Source organism: Meriones unguiculatus, chromosome 9 (assembly GCF_030254825.1).
Source record: "Meriones unguiculatus strain TT.TT164.6M chromosome 9, Bangor_MerUng_6.1, whole genome shotgun sequence".
Lineage (NCBI taxonomy): Eukaryota > Metazoa > Chordata > Mammalia > Rodentia > Muridae > Meriones > Meriones unguiculatus.
Genome location: NC_083357.1, coordinates 49,268,737 through 49,287,253, shown reverse-complemented (window position 1 = coordinate 49,287,253; position 18,517 = coordinate 49,268,737). Strand labels below are relative to the sequence as shown.

The window sequence follows — 18,517 nt, the reverse complement described above, 5'->3', positions numbered from 1 at the left end:
TTAGTCCATGTGGCCAGATAGGATGCAGGATGTTGTTTCAGTTTTCTTATATGCACTGAGACTTGCTTTGTGTTCAAGTATGTCATCAGTTCTAAAGAAAGCTCTGAGAGTTGCTGAGAAGACAGTGTATTTTTCTGTGTTTGGGCGAAATGTTCTCTAGATCTCTGCTAGATCCATTTTATTTATGACATTTAACTCCAGAAATTGTTTAGATTTGCCTGCATGATCTGTCTATTGGTGAGAGTTGGGTATTGAAGTCACCCACTGACCTTTTGCTCTGGGATGCCTGGGAGATCCTAGTGGCCGCAGAGGGGGTGAGAACAGGTAATGGGCTGTGAAGTATTAACAGCTGCCTTTGCTTCTGTAAAACTTGCCCATCATTGTGGGAAAGGGATGAAATGGTCTTTCATTACTATGTAGCGGGAAAGCAATAAACAACTAAGGAAAGTAAAACATGTTTTCCCGCCCAGCTGTGGATTTCATGGATAGCTGTAATACACACCTTTCTGATGTCAGGCTTAAAACTGCACATTAGCCCCTCTTCCAGACAGCATGCTGTATCGGCTCTAAGACGGCCATCCTTCTGCCAACATTAGGAATAAATTCATTTAACCTAACTTTGAACTGAGCCTAAGTCTTTAGTTTCTCCCAGTGGATTTGAAGGCCACACAGCTCTATTCTGTTTGCAGCCACAGAAACAGTACTCTAGCAGACTATGGACAGTGATCCCCTAACAGACAAGACAAAATACTATTCAGAAACGGTGTCTAGTTACTATACTGTACTGTATATTGGAGCTATACTCAAATCCCAATAATAAAGTCTCTTTATTCACTCATTTATCTTTAGATCTTTGTTGTTTTGTTGTTTGTTTGAGACAGGATTTCTCTGTGTGGCCCTGGCTGTCCTGCACCTTGCTTTGCAGACCAGGCTGGCCTTGAACACCTTGCTTGGCTCCCCGTACTACTGGCCTTTTGAGACAGGCTCTCCCACTGTAGCCCAGGTTGGTCTGGAACTCTGTAAGCCCCGGCTCAGCTTTCTAAACGCTGAGACTGAAGGTGTGAGCCACATGCTCCACTAGAGCTCATTGTTTGGTGTAACTATATGCGAATGAAATGTCTAAAAAACAAAGCAAAAAAAGGGCAGCGTCCTAAGTGAACAGTTTTGATACTTTGGGAATTACCATAGCCAGCAACCCTAAGGCATTTGCCTAATCACATAGCCTTGGCCACCAGGTGGCTCCCACTCCCAGCAATTTCTAGAAGGATCTGGAAGGATCCTTAACTCAGGATGCCTTGTTTCCTGATATAAAGTCCTGTTCGGCAAATCACTAGAACTCAAATAATCTCCTGCCTCCTACCCTTGCTTTCTTCAACAAAAGAGCTGATTGAATAAGGGAGAATGAAGTCCAGGAAAAATTAAGTTAAAAAATAAAGAAAAAGAGTACAGGAAGCGTTCGGAAGGTGGTTTAGAAAAGTACCTTTTAGCACCTAAGTTAGGGTCCCTTCATTCATGTAAAAAGCCAGGTGCCTTGGCGTGTGCCTACAGTCCCAGAGCTTGATGGAGGAGGGCAGAGACAGAAGAAGGATTCCTATAGTCTGCTGACCAGCCAGCCTAGCCAACTGGCAGGCAAGAGGCTCAGGGAGGGACCCTGTCTTGGAATCTAAACGGAGAGCGACTGCAGACACAGGTACTCACAGACTGCAAGTGGAGCTTTCTGCCCTGCTTGATACTATATATAAAAATAGATGGAGAAGAGGTGGGCAAGACTGTGAAATCAAGTCTAGCCTGGTCTACACAGCAGGTTCCAGGCCAACCGGAGTTAGTAGTGAGACCCAAACTTAAAAAAGAAAAAAAAAAAAACAAACAAAGGTGGGGAGCTGGTTATGGTGGTACACATTTAGGAGGCAGAGGTTGACTAGTCAGTGTGAGTTCAGGGCCAGCATGATCTACAGAGTAAGTTTCAGGTCAGCCAGGGCTACAGAGTGAGACCTCATCTCAAAAATAAAAAAAACAAAACAACAAACAAACAAACACCCAAACAACAAAACCACAAGAAAACAAACACCAAAACAACAACAAACCACACCTACCCAAACCCAAAACAAAAATGGCAAAAAAGAATAGGTGGCAGAAATATATTTATATACAATTTAGGGTCCAGAAATAAACCTCTGAATCGATGGCTTATTTATTTAGTACTTGAGATGGAGCCTGGATCATTGAGTATATAATAGTCCAGCCTAGTAAACTGCTTTTCTGTGTTCTGTTGTTGCATGTTTCTTAGATTTATTTTTATCTTAGGGATGGTTTGCCTGTATGTCTGTATAGAACCATGTGCATGCCTGGTACCCACGGAGGTCAGAAGAGAGCATCAGATCTCCTGGACCTAGGGTTACAGATGGTAATAAGCTGCCATGTGGGAGCTGAGACCTGAACCCAGGTCCTCTGCATGAGAAGCCAGTGTTCTTAAGCACTGAGCTACCTCTCCAGCCCCCATTACCCATTCTTAAACCCCTTCTATTCCCTCTTATCCCCTTCCTCAAAAGACTATTCTTTTCCCCATTGAATTGTCTTAGTATTCAGAAGAATTTAGAATTTAGGGACTGGAGAGATGGCTCAAGGGCTAATGAAGAGTTTGAGTTAGCCTGAGTATAACTCCATTTTGAAATAAAGAGCCATCTTGACTAGAGCTGGATTCAGTACCAGGAAATATCACAGAATGTACACTTGGCAGACAACAAAGTTAACTCTCCTAGCAACAGCCTCCAGGAAATAATACAGAATAAATGCTTCATAGAAAATAGAGACAATCTCCCTGGCAATAATCAATGAGAATCGGTTGGGAATTGGGTGGGAAAATTCTCCCCAGTTTTCAGATAGAGTTTAAAAGAATAGCCATTGTGAGTATAAGCCTTACCAATTGTGATTATGTGCCTCAGAGAAGGTCACCTCGCCCCTCTAACTTTTATCCAATCCTGTAACGCTAAAGCTTGTTTGTGCCCCCCTGCTTGCTGCCATGGAAACCCCCTGCTCACAGACTTTCCCTTTAAAAATCCAGTTCACTCAGAGCTTGGGGTCCCACTTCTCTACTGCTGCATCAGTGAGACTTGGGTCCCGAGTTTGATCACTCGTAATAAAGCTCTCGTGGTCTCTAAGGGTCCCGTGAACCTGCGTTACACTAGGAGCACTTGTTATTCTTCTAGAGGATCTGGGTTCTGTTTCCAGCACCCACATGGTGGCTCACGACCATCCATAACCCCAGTTTCAAGAGATCTAATGTTTCCTCTGTCCTTCTTAGGCATCTGGTGCACATGCACACCTGTGGAAAAATATTCATATACATACTAAAGCAAATGAATATTTTTAAAAAGAAAAGTTAATGGTGGTAAACACGGTAAAAACACATTATGTGCATGCATAAAAGCTTTATAATGAAACCCATTATTATATATAATTAATATTGCTAATGAAAACTTTAAAAATAATAATCTTTTGGACAAGTGGCTCTGGTCAACTCAAGCTTATGAAATTGGCTCCTCCTCCTCACCCCACAAAACCAGTCAAAAATCACAGATCTACCCAACTGTTGGAGTTAAATTAGAAAATACCTGGAGAAAAATAAAAGAGTACAATTTTCACCATGTTGGATTAAGTACAAACTTGTTGGGCACAACACCAAAAGCACAAGCAACTGAAGAAATCAGTTATTAGATGCATCCTGGCATAGACAGCTGTAATACCAGCTCAGAAGGATCACATTCAAGGCCACATTCATGGCGTGAGGATCTTACCTCAGAAAAGCTGGGAAGGTAGGTCAGTAGCAGATTCCAGTACTGCCAAGAAAAATGTACATTATCAAAATTTTAAATATTTGTGCTTGAAAAGACAACATTCAGAAACAGAAAATCAAGCAGGGTGGTGGTGGCAGCCCTTGGGAGGCAGAGGAGCCCAGTCTGCTGTCCATAGCAAACTCCAGGATAGCCACTGCTACACAGAGAAACCTTGTCTCAAAAAATGGAAGGAAGGAAGGCAGAAAGGGAATAGAAGAGAAAAGAAAGGAAAGGGAAAAGGGGAAAAAGAAAGAAAAAGGAAAAACAAAAACAAAAAAGTAGGGCAGGAGAGATGGCTCAGTGGTTAGGACCACTGGCTGCCCTTGAACCAGAAGACCAAGGTTCAATTCTCAGTACCCACATGGTGGTTCACAACCATCCGTAACTCCAATCCCAGGGGATTCAATGCCCTTTTCTGGCCCCTGTGGGCACTGCAGATGCGTGCAGGCAAAACACTCATACACATAAAAAATAAACATGAAAATCAAAATAATAAAATAATAAACATGAAAATCAAAATGTCCTAGGAATGATTCCCAATAAGGTACTTGTACAGAATATATAAATCTCTCTCATAAGCGGTGAACAAAATAAAATCTGATTAAAGAACAGGTGATGAATCTGGAGACATTTTCCCATTAAAGACATAAAACCAACTAATAACATGAAAAGTAGCTTAATATCATTAGTCTTTAGGCAAATGCAAATGAAACCCACCATGAAATAATACTCCCTGGCCACCTACAGCTTAAGGATGGATGACAAAGGTCACTGAGGGTGGGGACAGCGAGGTGCTGCCCTGCATTCCTGGGATACAGGCTGGGCAGGTTGCTTTGGAAAAAGTTCGGCAATTCCTCAAAAAACTGAACACAGAGTTACCATTTGATCCAGCAGTTCTACACTTCGGATATACCCAAGAGGAATGAAAACATGCCTATCCAAAAACTGCCCACAAGTGTGGAAACCACCCAAGTGTCCATCTACTGATGACGGAACAAAGAAAATATCCGCGTAACAGAACATTGCTTGGCCATGAAAGCAATGAAGCGCCAACAGGTGCTACAGTGCAGATAAACATTTTTCTGTAAAAGTAACATTTTTTTTTTAAAGTAACTTTTATTCTTTTATTCCACTGGTTCAACTGTTGTCCCAGAGGTTTACTGCCTCCTTCTGCCAGCCTACACCTAGTCCTGGGAACTTCTGGCCTCCATACAATCTAACCTAGGCCTCAAATGTTTTTAGCCTCTGAGACTTACTGCTGAATAAGCTCACCCTTTCTTCATCTTACTGAGCTCTGGGCTGGCTGGTCAACTCAGCTGTTCTGGCTCAAACTCCTCTCCCAGCTGACCTATTCAATCTGGTTTTTCTCTCAGCCTCTGAATTGCTGTTCTTGGCCTCAAACTAACTCAAGCAATCTGCTTTAATCTGGCTCCTTCTCACTTTCTGGCTCATTCAATCCTCACCTGTGTTCTTTCTCTACAACCTGCCTCTCTATTACTGTCCCAGTAAAACTGCCTCTTCTCCTTGCCCCTTTCCTCTCTCTTCTTATGAGTTGGCCGTATCCTATTCTGTCAAATTTCCTCTGATCTTTTTTTTTTTTTTTTTTTTTTTCTGCTACTCAATTAAACAACACTTTCAAACATGGGCTTCCTTCTACAAACTAACTTCACCTTCATTGTTTGCGATTAAAGGTACATACCACCACACCTGGACCTAAGCTTTTCTTTACCTGAAACCTGCTCCATACCAGGTTGGCCTTGAACTCAGAACTCCTTGCCTGTCTCCTGGATTAAAGGCATATTTGTCTTCCAGCTGGATCAGATAGACCCAAAAGGTCTTTGGATGTGCTCGCTTGCCAGAACAGCCGTGTTCTTAATTAAAAGTCCTCTATATTTTACTAAGTGAAAGAAGCTAGAAACAACCGTACACATGGTACTTAAGAGGCAAAGCCAGAGAGTGAAAGTAGACCCATGGCTCCCTGATCCATAGAGGGGAGAGAAAAGCGAGGAGTGGTTGCTGAAGGGAACAGGGTTTCTTTGGAAGTGACAGAGCTATGTTCATTGTGCAACTACATATGTGGGGAACATACTAACTTGTATGTTTTTGTTTTCTTTTGATGACCTGTTAATTTTTCTTTTTTTTAGATTTTTGTGTGTATGGGTGTTGGCCTACCTTTATGTCTGTGTACCGTGTGCATGTGGTACCATTTCTGGAGGCCGGAAGAGGCAGTGGATCTTTTAACTGGAGTTAAAAAACTACTGTAAACCTCCAAGTGTGTGCTGGAGGTGCAACCAGGGTCCTCTGGAAGGGCAGCCAGTACTTTCAACTGCTGAGCCACCTCTTCCTGCTTAAGCCTTTCAAGTTCTGAGATTACAGATATGTACCACACTGAAAGAACTAGACACGTTAAATGGATGAGTTCCATAACATGTGGATTATATCTCAATAATGGTATTATTTCAAACAAATAAGATAGAATCGTGCGAGGAAAACCTCCACAAGAACCTAGAGGGAACAGACAAAGACAAATAATCAGGGGATAAGACAAGAATGAATGGATGAGCAAACAAGAATGAGCTCTGGGGAATGAAAAAAACGCCTACACCTCAAAAAGTTTAATCCAATGCTGAATGACAAAGTCGAGGGAACCTTCAATAAAGTGGTATTAAAAGAGATAAATGGCAAGCTGTTGTGATTATTCTGAAATATGTATTTGATTTTTATTGTAGCTTGACTGTGAAGTGTCCTCATAGGCTCACATGTTCCCCTGTTTGGGAAGGTTGTGGATGGTTTAGGAAGTGGAACCTCAGTGGAGGAAGTGGGTCACTGAGAACAAAGCTCGAGGTTTTATAGGTAGGCACTTCCTGTCTACTCTCTTCCTTCTCTGAGGGGACACGGCTGCCTCACAGCCCTGCCGCCTTGACTTCCCCGCCATGAGGGACTATGTCTCTTGTGGACCCATGAGCAAGGATAAACTCTTTCTGTAGTTGCTTTGGCCACAGCATTGAGAAATGTAACTAATACAGCTACTTCCTAAAGACAGCTCTAACCAATACAGCTCCCCAAACCTTGTCATTGTTAATGGTAGACTCCTGCCTGCTGGCTCCTAGGCAGAGGCTGGGTTCTGGTCATCTGAAAGACCACGGCAGGATTAGAGGGCTGGAACTTTTCAGCTGTTTCCTCAGCTCTGGGGAAGAGAAAGGAACTGAGGGGTACATTGTCTTCCACAGCCAGGATGGATTCAATCATGTTGTCTTGGTTAGCTTTTTATTGACTTGACCCAAGCTAGAGACCTCTGGGAAGAGGGCCCCCCAACTGAGATGATGCCTCCTTCAGATTGGCTTGTAGACAAGTTATATATAGCATTTTCTTGATTAATGATTTATATAAGAGAGTCCAGCCCTCCAGGAAGTGGTGCTTCCCCTGGATGGGCAGTCCTGGGGTATATAAGAAAGCAAGTTGAGTTCTTGGCGTGGTGGCAAAAGCCTTTAGTCCCAGCACTTAGGAGGCAGAGGCAGGGAAATTCTGTGAGTTCAAGGCCAGTTTGGCCTATGTATTGAATTTCATGCCAGCCATAGCTATATTGTGAGACTGTTTAAAAAGAAAACTGGCTGAGCAAGCCACGGAGAGTAAGCCAGTAAGCAGCACCCCTCCATGGCCTCTGCGTCAGTTCCTGCCCTCAGGTTCTTGCCATGCTTTAATTCCTGCCTTGACTTACTTCAGTGATGGACTACTTCAGTGTGGAACTGTAATCCAGATAAACCCTTTTCCCCCTGGAGTTGCTTTGATCATAGAGTTTCACCCCAGTTGTAGCAACCCTAACAAGGACAAACAAACAAAATGTCAAAGAAACTGTATCACTGCATTTCTAAAAATTAAAGGACCAGTCTCAAGGATGACAGCTCTGAGTGTTGAAGAAGGGGGGCAACAATCTCTGGCAAGGACCATCTTCATGAAGGATTAAGAGAACATCTTGGATGCTTCTCAGAGAAAGCAGCCACCAGGTGTGAGGAGCAGAGCTGGGGGTACACCCATAACCGTGAGACTTGGTTTGAGCCAACAGCAGGAGGATCATGAGCATGAGGTCAGCTACATAGCATGACTGACTCAAAGCAACCAGACAAACAGAATGGTCTTAGATGCCTGTGATGCTGGAAGCAGGGAGTAAGAGGATAGAGGCTGTGATGCTGAGTTTTTACTTTAGAATTTTATGCTAAAGCACATTTTCAGTTTGGTAGGAAAAGGGGTATTTATTTTCATTACACAAAAATCCTCCCTCCCCCGGCACAAATCATTAAAAACTAGGATCCAACACAGGAAAAGAGACAAAGAGGATTCCAGAGATGACAGCTGTTTGTCAGGGTTAGAAAGCAACCTCATCCACACTGTGGGAGGACGAGGCATTTGCACTCTTGGAAGGAGCCTGGCTCTGGGCAGATGCTTTGGAGAGACTCAAACAGGAAACAAAAGGGGGGGAGGAACCCCTACCCCATAAAAAAGGAAAAACTCAAACAAAACCAAACCCTCTGAAAATTTAAAGAGAGTAATGGAAATTAAAGAAAATATTTAAAATAAGCAAATAAAGATAAATCACTAAACTATGTTGAGGATATAATGGAAATCCCAGAACAAAGCAGAAGGCAAGAATGGTTGTTTGGAGAGAAGGAGCAAGAGATGGAAAAAGATTTCTTTTTTTAAATGTACTTTTCAAGTACTCACATAAAGCTGGGTGTGATGGCATAGACCTTTCCTTTTAGCACACAGAAGGCTAAGGCTGGACGGCTAGAGAAGGGAACTGGGAGTGAAGAGACATCTGTGTCATCATTCCAATGAGATGTCCTCTGTAAGCACAGGCATCAAATGCTTGGTCCCCAGTTGGCGGTGTTTAGGAGTCTTAGCAGGTGTGTCACTAAAGGCAGGCTCTGAGACAAGGCCATTCTAAACTGCAAGCCCAAACAAACGCCTTCTTCTATAAGCTGCCTTGGCCGACGCATTTCATCACAGCAACAAAAGATAACTAATACGGTCTGTCTACAGGATGAGAAAAAGATCTGTGGCCTAGATTAACACCAAAAAAGAAAATAAATTAAATAAAAAGGCAGACCGTAAAATCAATAAAGGGCTACTAAACAGAACAAAGACGAAACACAATGGCCGATGATTACTTTAAAACTGCACTCAGCACCTGTAGCCACCAGGGTCAGGGCATCTAGCTACTTCTCCAGCATCCACAGCCCGAGGGGACACTGCATATTCAGACCTTACAGTGTTGCTCTTCCGTGGCTGTCATGACAACAAGGTGGAGCTGAGCTGTTCACACTGGAGCTTATCGCCATCTGTACTTGAATCTCAGTCCTCTCAAAGCCCTAGCCAGGTCTGTTTTCTCCTCAGGTTACAGGTGGTGCCACGTGATGGGTCTCGGGTTGATCTGGACTCTCTGCCTCTGATGTTGCAAAGCTGCATCGGGGAGGCTCCGGCATTCTCACTATGTTAGATCGACCTTACAAGTTCCAACAAAACACCAACAACAGAGAGGCTTGGGTTTAAAGTTTTAATAAGAAATTGTGCCAGTAGAAGCTTTAAAAGGCAATGATATATCAATAAATAATAGTTGAGTTCCTGAGAAAGAACCTACCACATGAAACTATGTCAGGGCGCTGTAAGTAACACGGCACTACAACTCAATAGCAAGAATACTGTAAGTCACGATACAAGCGCAGCAGACGCCAGAATATGCCATCCGTACAAACACTGTAAGTCACGATACAAGCGCAGCAGACGCCAGAATATGCCATCCGTACAAACACTGTAAGTCACGATACAAGCGCAGCAGACGCCAGAATATGCCATCCGTACAAATGTAAACCAGGACACCGGAATGTTTCTTAGACATAAATTTGTAAGTGTTTCTGCCTAGATACATCCTAAGTAACGGATACATTATGCTTAGAACCTTAAGGAAATATGTGGAATAGTATAGTGAAAATGTGCTGCATTCCATCTTTTAAAAAGCAAAAGAAACTGCATGTACTCAAATATCAATCACTTTAAGTAGGAACCATTACTAATTGAAATAAGGAATATTTTGTGTGTTTTCCTATAGTTATATATACACCCATATGTCTAAGAAAAAATTGTATGGCTTGTTTTTGTAGTCCAATTTCACTTGGAAGAAAATCTTTCTTTGTACAAAGTTAGAAAAACGTATTGCTTAAGCTGTACTAAGATTCGACACCTCAATGTGTGACAGAAACACCAGGTGGAGCTCCATGGTGACATCTTGGCTGACTAGCAGGAAGCACAATGCTCACCTCACCTTTTGTGGGAACCCTGTTTGTGAAAAGGTTAAGTAGTAGGGTCCCAGCTACAACTCTCCACATACCAAGACTGACAGCACACTGGTCTAGAGAAATGGACAGCGCTACGACTATGTTCAATGTTTTGGCATAGCTGACTTAATCCCTTTTGATGTGTTTTATATATGACAAATGTTTACATTTGTCTACCAAAGAACCCAGTCATATCCAAAACACACAGAAAAAAAAAAAATCACACTTCAGTTACACATATGCATTTCTTTAGCAATAACGCTACACTCATCACCCACACAATACATATCGGCACACTGTCTAGAATACCTCATTTAAAAACGTATTCACAGGACCTGCTGTGAATGGCAAGATACGGTAATTTTATAATAGAAAACTCTGCTCATGCAGCACTTTCCACACACCAGACGCGGGAGTCACACCCACCATCTCTTTGCTCACTCTTCCTAGTAACTATGATATGCGAAGGAAAAAAACCACAAAAGCAGCTTTTAAACATTACATGACAATTTTGAAATGTGGGAAAATACAAAGCAAAGCCACTGTGGAGATAAACCACCCTCGTGACTCGGAGCAGAGCTCAGTCTCACTCGCTCACTTATTGCACAGATTTCTTATCACATGTTCTTCAGTTCTTACTTCTTTTCTAAATGTGGACAAGTGCTATCAGATAAACACAACTGGAAGTAACAGCAGCATGATTTGTCAAAGTTAATCCTTATAATTTAGTAAGAAAAAATGGGTATCCATAAAATAAGTGCTCTTTCCATATAGTACTAAATTTTTAAAAATATCGTTTTAATGCAGTGAAGGTCCTCAAAGGGCCAATCCGAAGTCATGGTGGCCCTCCCTGTTGCCCATTAAACCAGAACTAGAAATGAACGATTTCTAAACGTGAGTCTGTCTCTTAAAAAAAAAAAAAATGGTTTGGTTTTTGGTTTTTTTTTTTTTTAGAAAGACGAGAGTCCCTCAATGTGATAACTGAGGCCACAGCTGTCTACACATACACCGGCTGGCAGCCCTCAGCCGCAGCCCCCAGCTCCGCAGCCCCCGGGCCTGCACTGTCGGCCGGCTCTGACGGCTTCGGGCACCGGAAAGGGTAGCCGTTGTCATCAAAGAACCTGCGGAAGGTGAACTCATAGAAGGCGTGCTCTGGGTGCTTGCTGTTGGGGGATGCCAGCGTGTCCCATGCCTTGGCACTCTCCCCGCTGGCCTCGTGCCAGGGACTTTCTTCATCCACCGGGTCAAAATTGGAGGTGTCCATGGGGTGGCTGACGGTGGGGACATAGGGCGCGGGCTGCTTCCGGATGTCGCGGGAGAAGTCGATGGCGCTGAAGAATGGGTGCGCCTTGAGGTCGTCTGCCCCGTTCCTGCCCAGGCGGCAGTCGGCTGCGCAGCACAGCTTGGTGATGAGGTCGCGGGCCTCCGCGCTCAGCTTCACCTGCGTGGGGATATGCAGCGTGTTCTCCCAGTTGATAACCTGTGGGCAGCAGAGCTGGGTTAGCGCCTCTTCCACCATTCCTGAGCCTGCAGAGCTGCGGCCCCAGACGGCAAGGGTGTTTGGGCCTCTCACACTTCGGCTAAGAAAATGGGTTTTCGTTGCGCCACCACAGTCCTCACGTGGTATTTACTGAGGTTGGCGGCTGGTCTCTGGAATTTTTTTCTTTGAGGTAACTGGCCCCCGTTGGCTTGGTCCTCACCTGGGTGGTCATTACATTTATCTGTCATGAAGCTGTGTATACTGTGAAGAAAAACCTGACCGTCTGGCATGGTTCAGGCTCAAGCCCAGAGTGGAAGTAGACAGTGTAACTGACTGCTGTGTGAAGAGGGGGTCTACACAGTGTTTTAGACGGCTACAACTATAAATCGTCACTTAGGTCTTCTTGGATACTGAGACACCACCAGGAAAGAGAGTACGTTGCACTTGATGAGAATGACAAACTTTTGTGCTGTGTGTGGTGGTACACACCTAGTGATTCGGCACTTCAGACAGGGCGGGCCAGCAGCAAGCTCAAGGCCAGTCTGGTCTATGGCGGTGAGCTCCAGGACAGCTGGGGATACGCATCTAAGAGCTCACTGAGAGAAAGGAGGCTGGCCTTGGCGGGGCATGTCTGCCATCCCAGCACTCAGGAGGCCAAGGCAGATGGACACCACTGAGTGGTGGCAAGGATGGGGATAAAACAGCCCGGGCACACTATCGGAGCGAACATAAAACACGCTACCAATCACGGTGGTTCAAATGTGTAACTGCCGAATTGAGGACACTAAGACAGCAGGATGTCTCAAGTCTGAAGCTAGACTGGGTTATATATGGTGAGACAGTCTCAGAAACAAACAAACAAAACAGGAGGACTGAGTGAATACATAAATATCAAATAGTGTGGTTGTTTTTAATAGTTTGGCAGTTCTAAGAGGGAAACAGAAATCCTTTTCTGGGTATAAATCCAGAATGATGGTGAGGACTGTGCACCCGTGTGCACAACAGCACTACTCACAGGAGCCAAGGGGCAGGGGCCATCCAGACTCCTGATGAACGGATGATCAAATCATGGGCACTTAGGTAAAGGACTGCAATTCAGTCTTAGGAGGAAGGAAATTAGCTGGGCACTCCTGTCATCAGTAGGGCACTCCTGTAATCCCAGCACTTGGGGAGGCAGAGGCAGGTGGATCGAGAGGCAGAGAGGAGTTCGAGGCCAGTCTTGTCTACAAAGGGAGTCTAGGACAGCCAGGGCTACACAGAGAAACCCTGTCTCAAAAAAATAAAAAAAGAGCAAAGAAATACGCACGCACGCACGCACGCACAGGGATGAACCTTGAGGTTCTTGGGGATATTATGCTAAGTGAAAGAAGGCAATTAAGATAAATGAGTGAACAGTTCCTCATTTATGAGGCACCTAGCAAATCCTGAGACACAGGTTGTAAGTGGCTGGGGAAAAGGGATGGGAACAGTTATTTAATGGGTACAAAGTTTCTATGTAAGATGAAAACATCAGAAATGGTCTGTATAGTCCTGTGTGAACACACTTAGGCCAACAGACCACACACTTCTAAATAGCTAATGTAAATTTCATGTCATATCTATTTTACCACTATAATAAAAGAATCTGGCTTACTATCCTGTAGGCAAATTAGTTCAGCAATTCAACTAGTTAGCAAAACATGGAAAAACAATTGTGTTTTAATTCAAAGTTTCTTTTCTTTTTTTCCTGAGAGAGTTTCTCTGTGTAGCCCTAGAACTCACTCTGTAGACTGCCTACCTCTGCCTCCCAAGTGCTGGGATTAAAGGTATGTGCCACCATGCCCAGCTGATCCAAAGTTCTTTTGCTCTGCCATGGACTGATCTGGACATTAAAAAGAGAAACGTCCCTAGAAGTGTGCTTCTGTAAATGCACTAACTAACAAGCTCAGCCTTTCAGCTGAACCAGGAAGAGTTAACAGATCAGAAAGCAAGTGGCTGTGAATCTAAATGAATCACTACATGACCGAGAGATTCGATGATTTCCAGAGCATACCGGAACACACACAACTAGCCGACCACCTCTCTGGTAATTACAGCCTCGTGAGGCTTCTCAAGCCGCAGAGCTGTGTGTTCTCTGCAGGGCAGGCCAGTCAGGGAGCTGACTCATGGCCACCACTGACATCTGTGTGTCATTCTTGCAGGGAAACAACAGAGGGCAGACAGCTATCAACGGTTTAAATAAAAGTACAGGTCTACAAACACATTAAAACTCAGGTCTAGCTCTGTTGTTTTGTTATCAAAATTTCAAATGTAGAGTAGAAATAGGAGAACCTTTTTTTGGAAACCCCCACTATGAATAACTGCCATTTCTAGTCTACCCAAAGCCAACCAAGCGCTCTGCAGAGGCACAGTGCTCTGCACCGTATGAACATATATTCCTTTGCTTACCTTCAGCTGGGTTTCTGTGGGAGTAGGTGCCAAGAAAGGTGGCTGCCCAACCAGCATCTCAAAAAGAATCACACCGACACTCCACCAGTCACAGAGCTGTGTGTACCCTGAAAAACAGCACTGCCTCAGTCCCACTGTCCAGACTCCTCAGGTCCTGAGCACCCGGGCTGACTGTGACGGCGTGAGAGGGCTCGGAGCTAGCACTGCACTAAAGGGAGAGACCACATAAACACATGTCCTGAGGCGGTCCTCAGACTGTCAGCTCCATGGGCTCTCACAGAGGCGCTAACAGGTACCATGGGGCCACGGATACTAGGATTCTGGATTTTCTTTTTAATCACTGGTCTTCATAAACACAGAATGCTTTTATAGCAAGAAGGCAAGGCTAAGGAATTAATGTGGTTTTTTAGAACTTTGAGTAGTTGTATGTAAGTACGACATATGTTTGGAGGTCAGAGGACAAGTTGGGGGATTCAGTTTCCTCCTTTCTCCATGTGGGAGTCAGGGATTGAACTCAGACTTGGCAGTGCTTTACCTACTGGGTATGTGGCAGGTGCAGAAAGCAGAATGGCTTCCCGGGGAAGTTTATGAATCTGTTTAAAATGATGCTGAAGAACATGGAGGCTATGTCTCAAAAACAAAAATAAACAAAAAAGTAGGTGGCCACCGTGGCAGTGGACAACAGAGCAGCTCACCAGGCGTCCTCCCAGAGCTGCCTACAGAGGCTGGGGAGCAGGTGCCTTTATCTCCGATGCCCTCCCACTGTCCCTCAGGGCCCCACTCTCAGCCACTTGCTAGGAAGCTCTGGAACAGGAGGAGCTGGCTCAGGCTTTGGACCCTACCTTTGTTTCGTCATCAGCCCCCCACCCCCACACTGGTGGCTGCAGAAGAACCCCAGCCCATAGTTCCTACAGATCAGCACTCATGGCTGTGGTGTGGGACCTCTTGGGGCACCAGAATTAGCACTTGCAAGGTGACACCTTCATGTACATGGGACAGAAGACCTCATCCTGAACTGGTCGGACAATGTGAACAAAAAGACTGTGTCTGGATTAACCACAGGGTCAAGCTGACAGCTCACTATCACTACAAACCACAAACGCCCACGCCACGACCCTCCAATTCTGAAGCAGACACTTTTCCAGGCCATCTAGCTAGGAAACCAAGTTCACCAGCAAGTAGTAACCTGATGCCTATTAAGGTTTTTACCTCATAGGAATTTACCTAGGAGGTAATATCACCTCCTAGAAATTTTGGGCCTAACTGGGAGAATTTATATGCCACACATGGAATAGCCCAGCCTGGACAAAGGAGAGGTAAGCTAGAGTGTGGAAATGGGCGACGGAGGGCAGTGGCCCCAGAGCCCCAAACAGTTTCATCAGCTGACTGTATTTGTTTACGTTAATTAATTTATTTTTTTTTTAGATTTATTTATTATTTATACAACATTCTGCCTGCACACCAGATCTTACTATAGATGGTTATGAGCCACCATGTGGTTGCTGGGAATTGAACTCAGGGCCTTTGGAAGAACAGCGAGTGTTCTTAACCTCTGAGCCATCTCTCCAGCCCCTAATTAATTTATTTTTATGGGTATAGGTGTTTTACCTGCATGTATGTGTGTATACCAAGTGCATGCAGTGCCTGTGTAAGCCAGAAGAGGGCACTGTATGGAACTGGCGTTAGATAGTTTTGAGCTACCATGTAGGTGCTGGGAATTGAACCTGTTTCTTCTGGAAGAGCATGCAGTGCTCTTAACCAGTTAACCATCATCATCTCCCCAACTCCTAGCTGACACTGAAAAAGCCAGTTAGTTGGAGAGTTACTAGGTTGGATCTGAGGTAGAAAGCCCACAACCCACACTCCTCGTGAGGAAATACTGGCTTAATCATGGTGAAGCAAAGACCCTTCCAGAACATAGAGAAGATGATGGAGCCTTGTTGCTAGGGAAACCATCAAATGCTCGATGAATTACAAAGTCAGGTGGTGAGCTGAAGAGGGAGCAGGCTGGGAGCTGAGGAGGGCAGTGGGCCATACCTTTGCGGAGAAGCACCTCAGGCGCGATGTAATTTGGTGTCCCAACTAGAGAATGCGCCAGACACCTCTGGTGCTGCTTCTGGGCTCTCTGCTCCAGGGTCTTTAATCTGTCTCCACAACGACAGTTGGAAACGTCATCCCAGAGGTCACCAGGCTCCATGCTGTCCTGTCTGATGTGGTTCCCTTTTCCAGGAAAAGGTGAAGTGATAGAAAAGAGCATGAATTTTGATATTCAACATTGCAGCGAGTCCATCAATTCACGTCAGCACAAACTCCTCTCTCACTGACAAACCCAGGGCTTTCTACATGCCAGTCACATCTTTCACTGGGCAACTACTCCAGGAGCCTTGACATTTATTTTCCAAGGTTTCTTTTAATAGGGCAGTGTGATGATCCTTTATCAAAGCCTTTAGTGGTCAAAAAAGATAGTAAGAAAGCCCACTAGCAAAGAAAACACCCTCACACATCATACTGCTCCTCTCTAAAGGGGAGTACGCCACACCAAATTACAGTAACAACACAACAGATGACTCTGAAATGGGTAGGTGCCAGGAGGGCTATGCAACTGCCTGGAGCAGCTACCCACCACGTGGGCGTGGGAGATGTACACGGGAGCAGGAAAGCAGTACCTTTCTGGTAGTATTTGGAGTTGTGAGTCCACCTGAATCCAGTGCAGAGGCCAAAATCTGTCAGCTTAATGTGACCGTCCAAGTCAATCAAGATGTTGTCAGGCTTGATGTCCCTGTGGATGAAGCCCATCTTGTGGACACTCTCAATGGCCAGAGTCAACTCTGCAATGTAGAAGCGGGCCAGGTGCTCAGGGAAGACTTCCATGCGGATCAGCAGGCTCATCATATCCCCACCGGGTATGTAGTCCATCACAAAGTACAGGCTGTCCTTGTCCTGGAAGGAGTAGTAGAGCTTGACCACCCACTCATTGTCCGCCTCGGCCAGGATGTCTCTCTCAGCCTTGACATGGGCCACTTGATTCCGGTTCAGGACGTCTTTCTTCCTCAGAGTCTTCATAGCATAGAGGGCGTGAGTGTCCACCTTACAGGCAAGGCACACTTCTCCAAAGGCACCAATGCCCAGAGTTTTGATTTTCACAAACATGGACTTGTCCATCTTCGCCCTCTTCAGTCTGTTGTAGTTAGACTCCTTCTGGTAGAGGATCTTTCTCATCTGCTCCTGCTCGGCCTCACAGAGTCCAGCCTGCACAGAAGGAAAATCAGACAGTCATGTCATATGCACCCACAGCAGCCAAGTGTGAGGGGGTGGAGCAGGGCTGCCTTGAAGCTTCGAGGACTCTTCAGAAAGAACAGACACTAGGCCTGCCAGACTACAGGAGAGCTGCCAGCCAGCCTTGATCTTTATATGTGGAGGTGGACATCTGTCTCTATACACAACAGTCATCCACATTCATGCAAATATGACATCAAAACAAAATTCCTTCTCTGGGGGAAAACCAAGGAAAACTACCACCACTACAAAAAAAAAAAAAAAAAAGAAATCCTGTGGAAAACATTCCTGGAATCTATAATCTAGTTAGGATTTCAGTAGTTCAAAGAGAATGGGGAAACAAAACAATCAGTGACACTGGATGAACAAAAACGGAGACACAAACTTACATTTTAGAATTTGAAATGACTAGTCTATGTGATATAAATTTACTGTCACATTTAAATTTAAAGTAATGTCATAAAAGTTACCTTCTCTAGTACGTTACAGTGTCAATTTAGAATGTTTAAAACATTTACTGGGGCTGCAGAGGTTGCTCTGTGGTTAGGAGCACTGGCCACTCTTCCAGAGGACCCGATTTAGTCCCCCGCACCACATGGTCACAACTGCCTGTGACTCCAGTTCCAGGGATCCAGTGCCCTCTTCTGGACTTTACAGGAACAAGCGTGGTATACAGACACACATGTAGGGAAAATACTCAGGCACATGAAAAGAAATCTAAAACACAGAGAGAAAGAAAGAGAGAGGGCAGAGCCGAGAGAGAGAACAAGAACAACTACCCCGAGCTTGGTGCTGGAAACATGCCCATAAGCCCCAGCACTTGAAGCTGGGGCAGCCCTGGGAGACCCAGTTCATTCTTGGCTGCAGGTGAGACACTGTCTCAAAGAAGCAAACCAAAAACACTGTTTACTAATTTGGATTAACAGACCAATGATACTGTAGGTTTCTCTAAAACACCTAACTTGGGAAAGTTTTTTCATCCTTGTAAAATGTTAATAGCAGGTAATCCTAGATGTGCTTTCTTCAAGAGGAAGGACACACTACAGTAATCACTTTGCTGATTTACTTGCTAGCCAGGGTCCTCAGCTTCTTCTGAGGCTGGGAGGAAGAGGGGGAGACCACTATCTGTGGCCTCTCCAAGTGTGTGTCCTTTCCCCAGGTCTAGGAGCTGG

The 18,517-nt window shown here is 44.8% G+C and overlaps 1 protein-coding gene across 1 annotated transcript in view; it reads right to left on the bottom strand.

Moving 5' to 3' along the window:
- Positions 1-9,370: 9,370 nt before the first annotated feature.
- Lats2 (large tumor suppressor kinase 2) overlaps positions 9,371-18,517 on the bottom strand; it is a 53,486-nt gene continuing 44,339 nt past the window's right edge. The window contains exons 5-8 of the mRNA XM_021639069.2: positions 16,736-17,318; positions 16,107-16,289; positions 14,070-14,176; positions 9,371-11,642 (exon numbers count right to left, since the gene is read on the bottom strand). Of these exons, the coding sequence (XP_021494744.1) occupies positions 11,160-11,642; positions 14,070-14,176; positions 16,107-16,289; positions 16,736-17,318 (1,356 nt within the window). The 3' untranslated portion in view covers positions 9,371-11,159. The remainder of the gene's footprint in view (positions 11,643-14,069; positions 14,177-16,106; positions 16,290-16,735; positions 17,319-18,517) is intronic.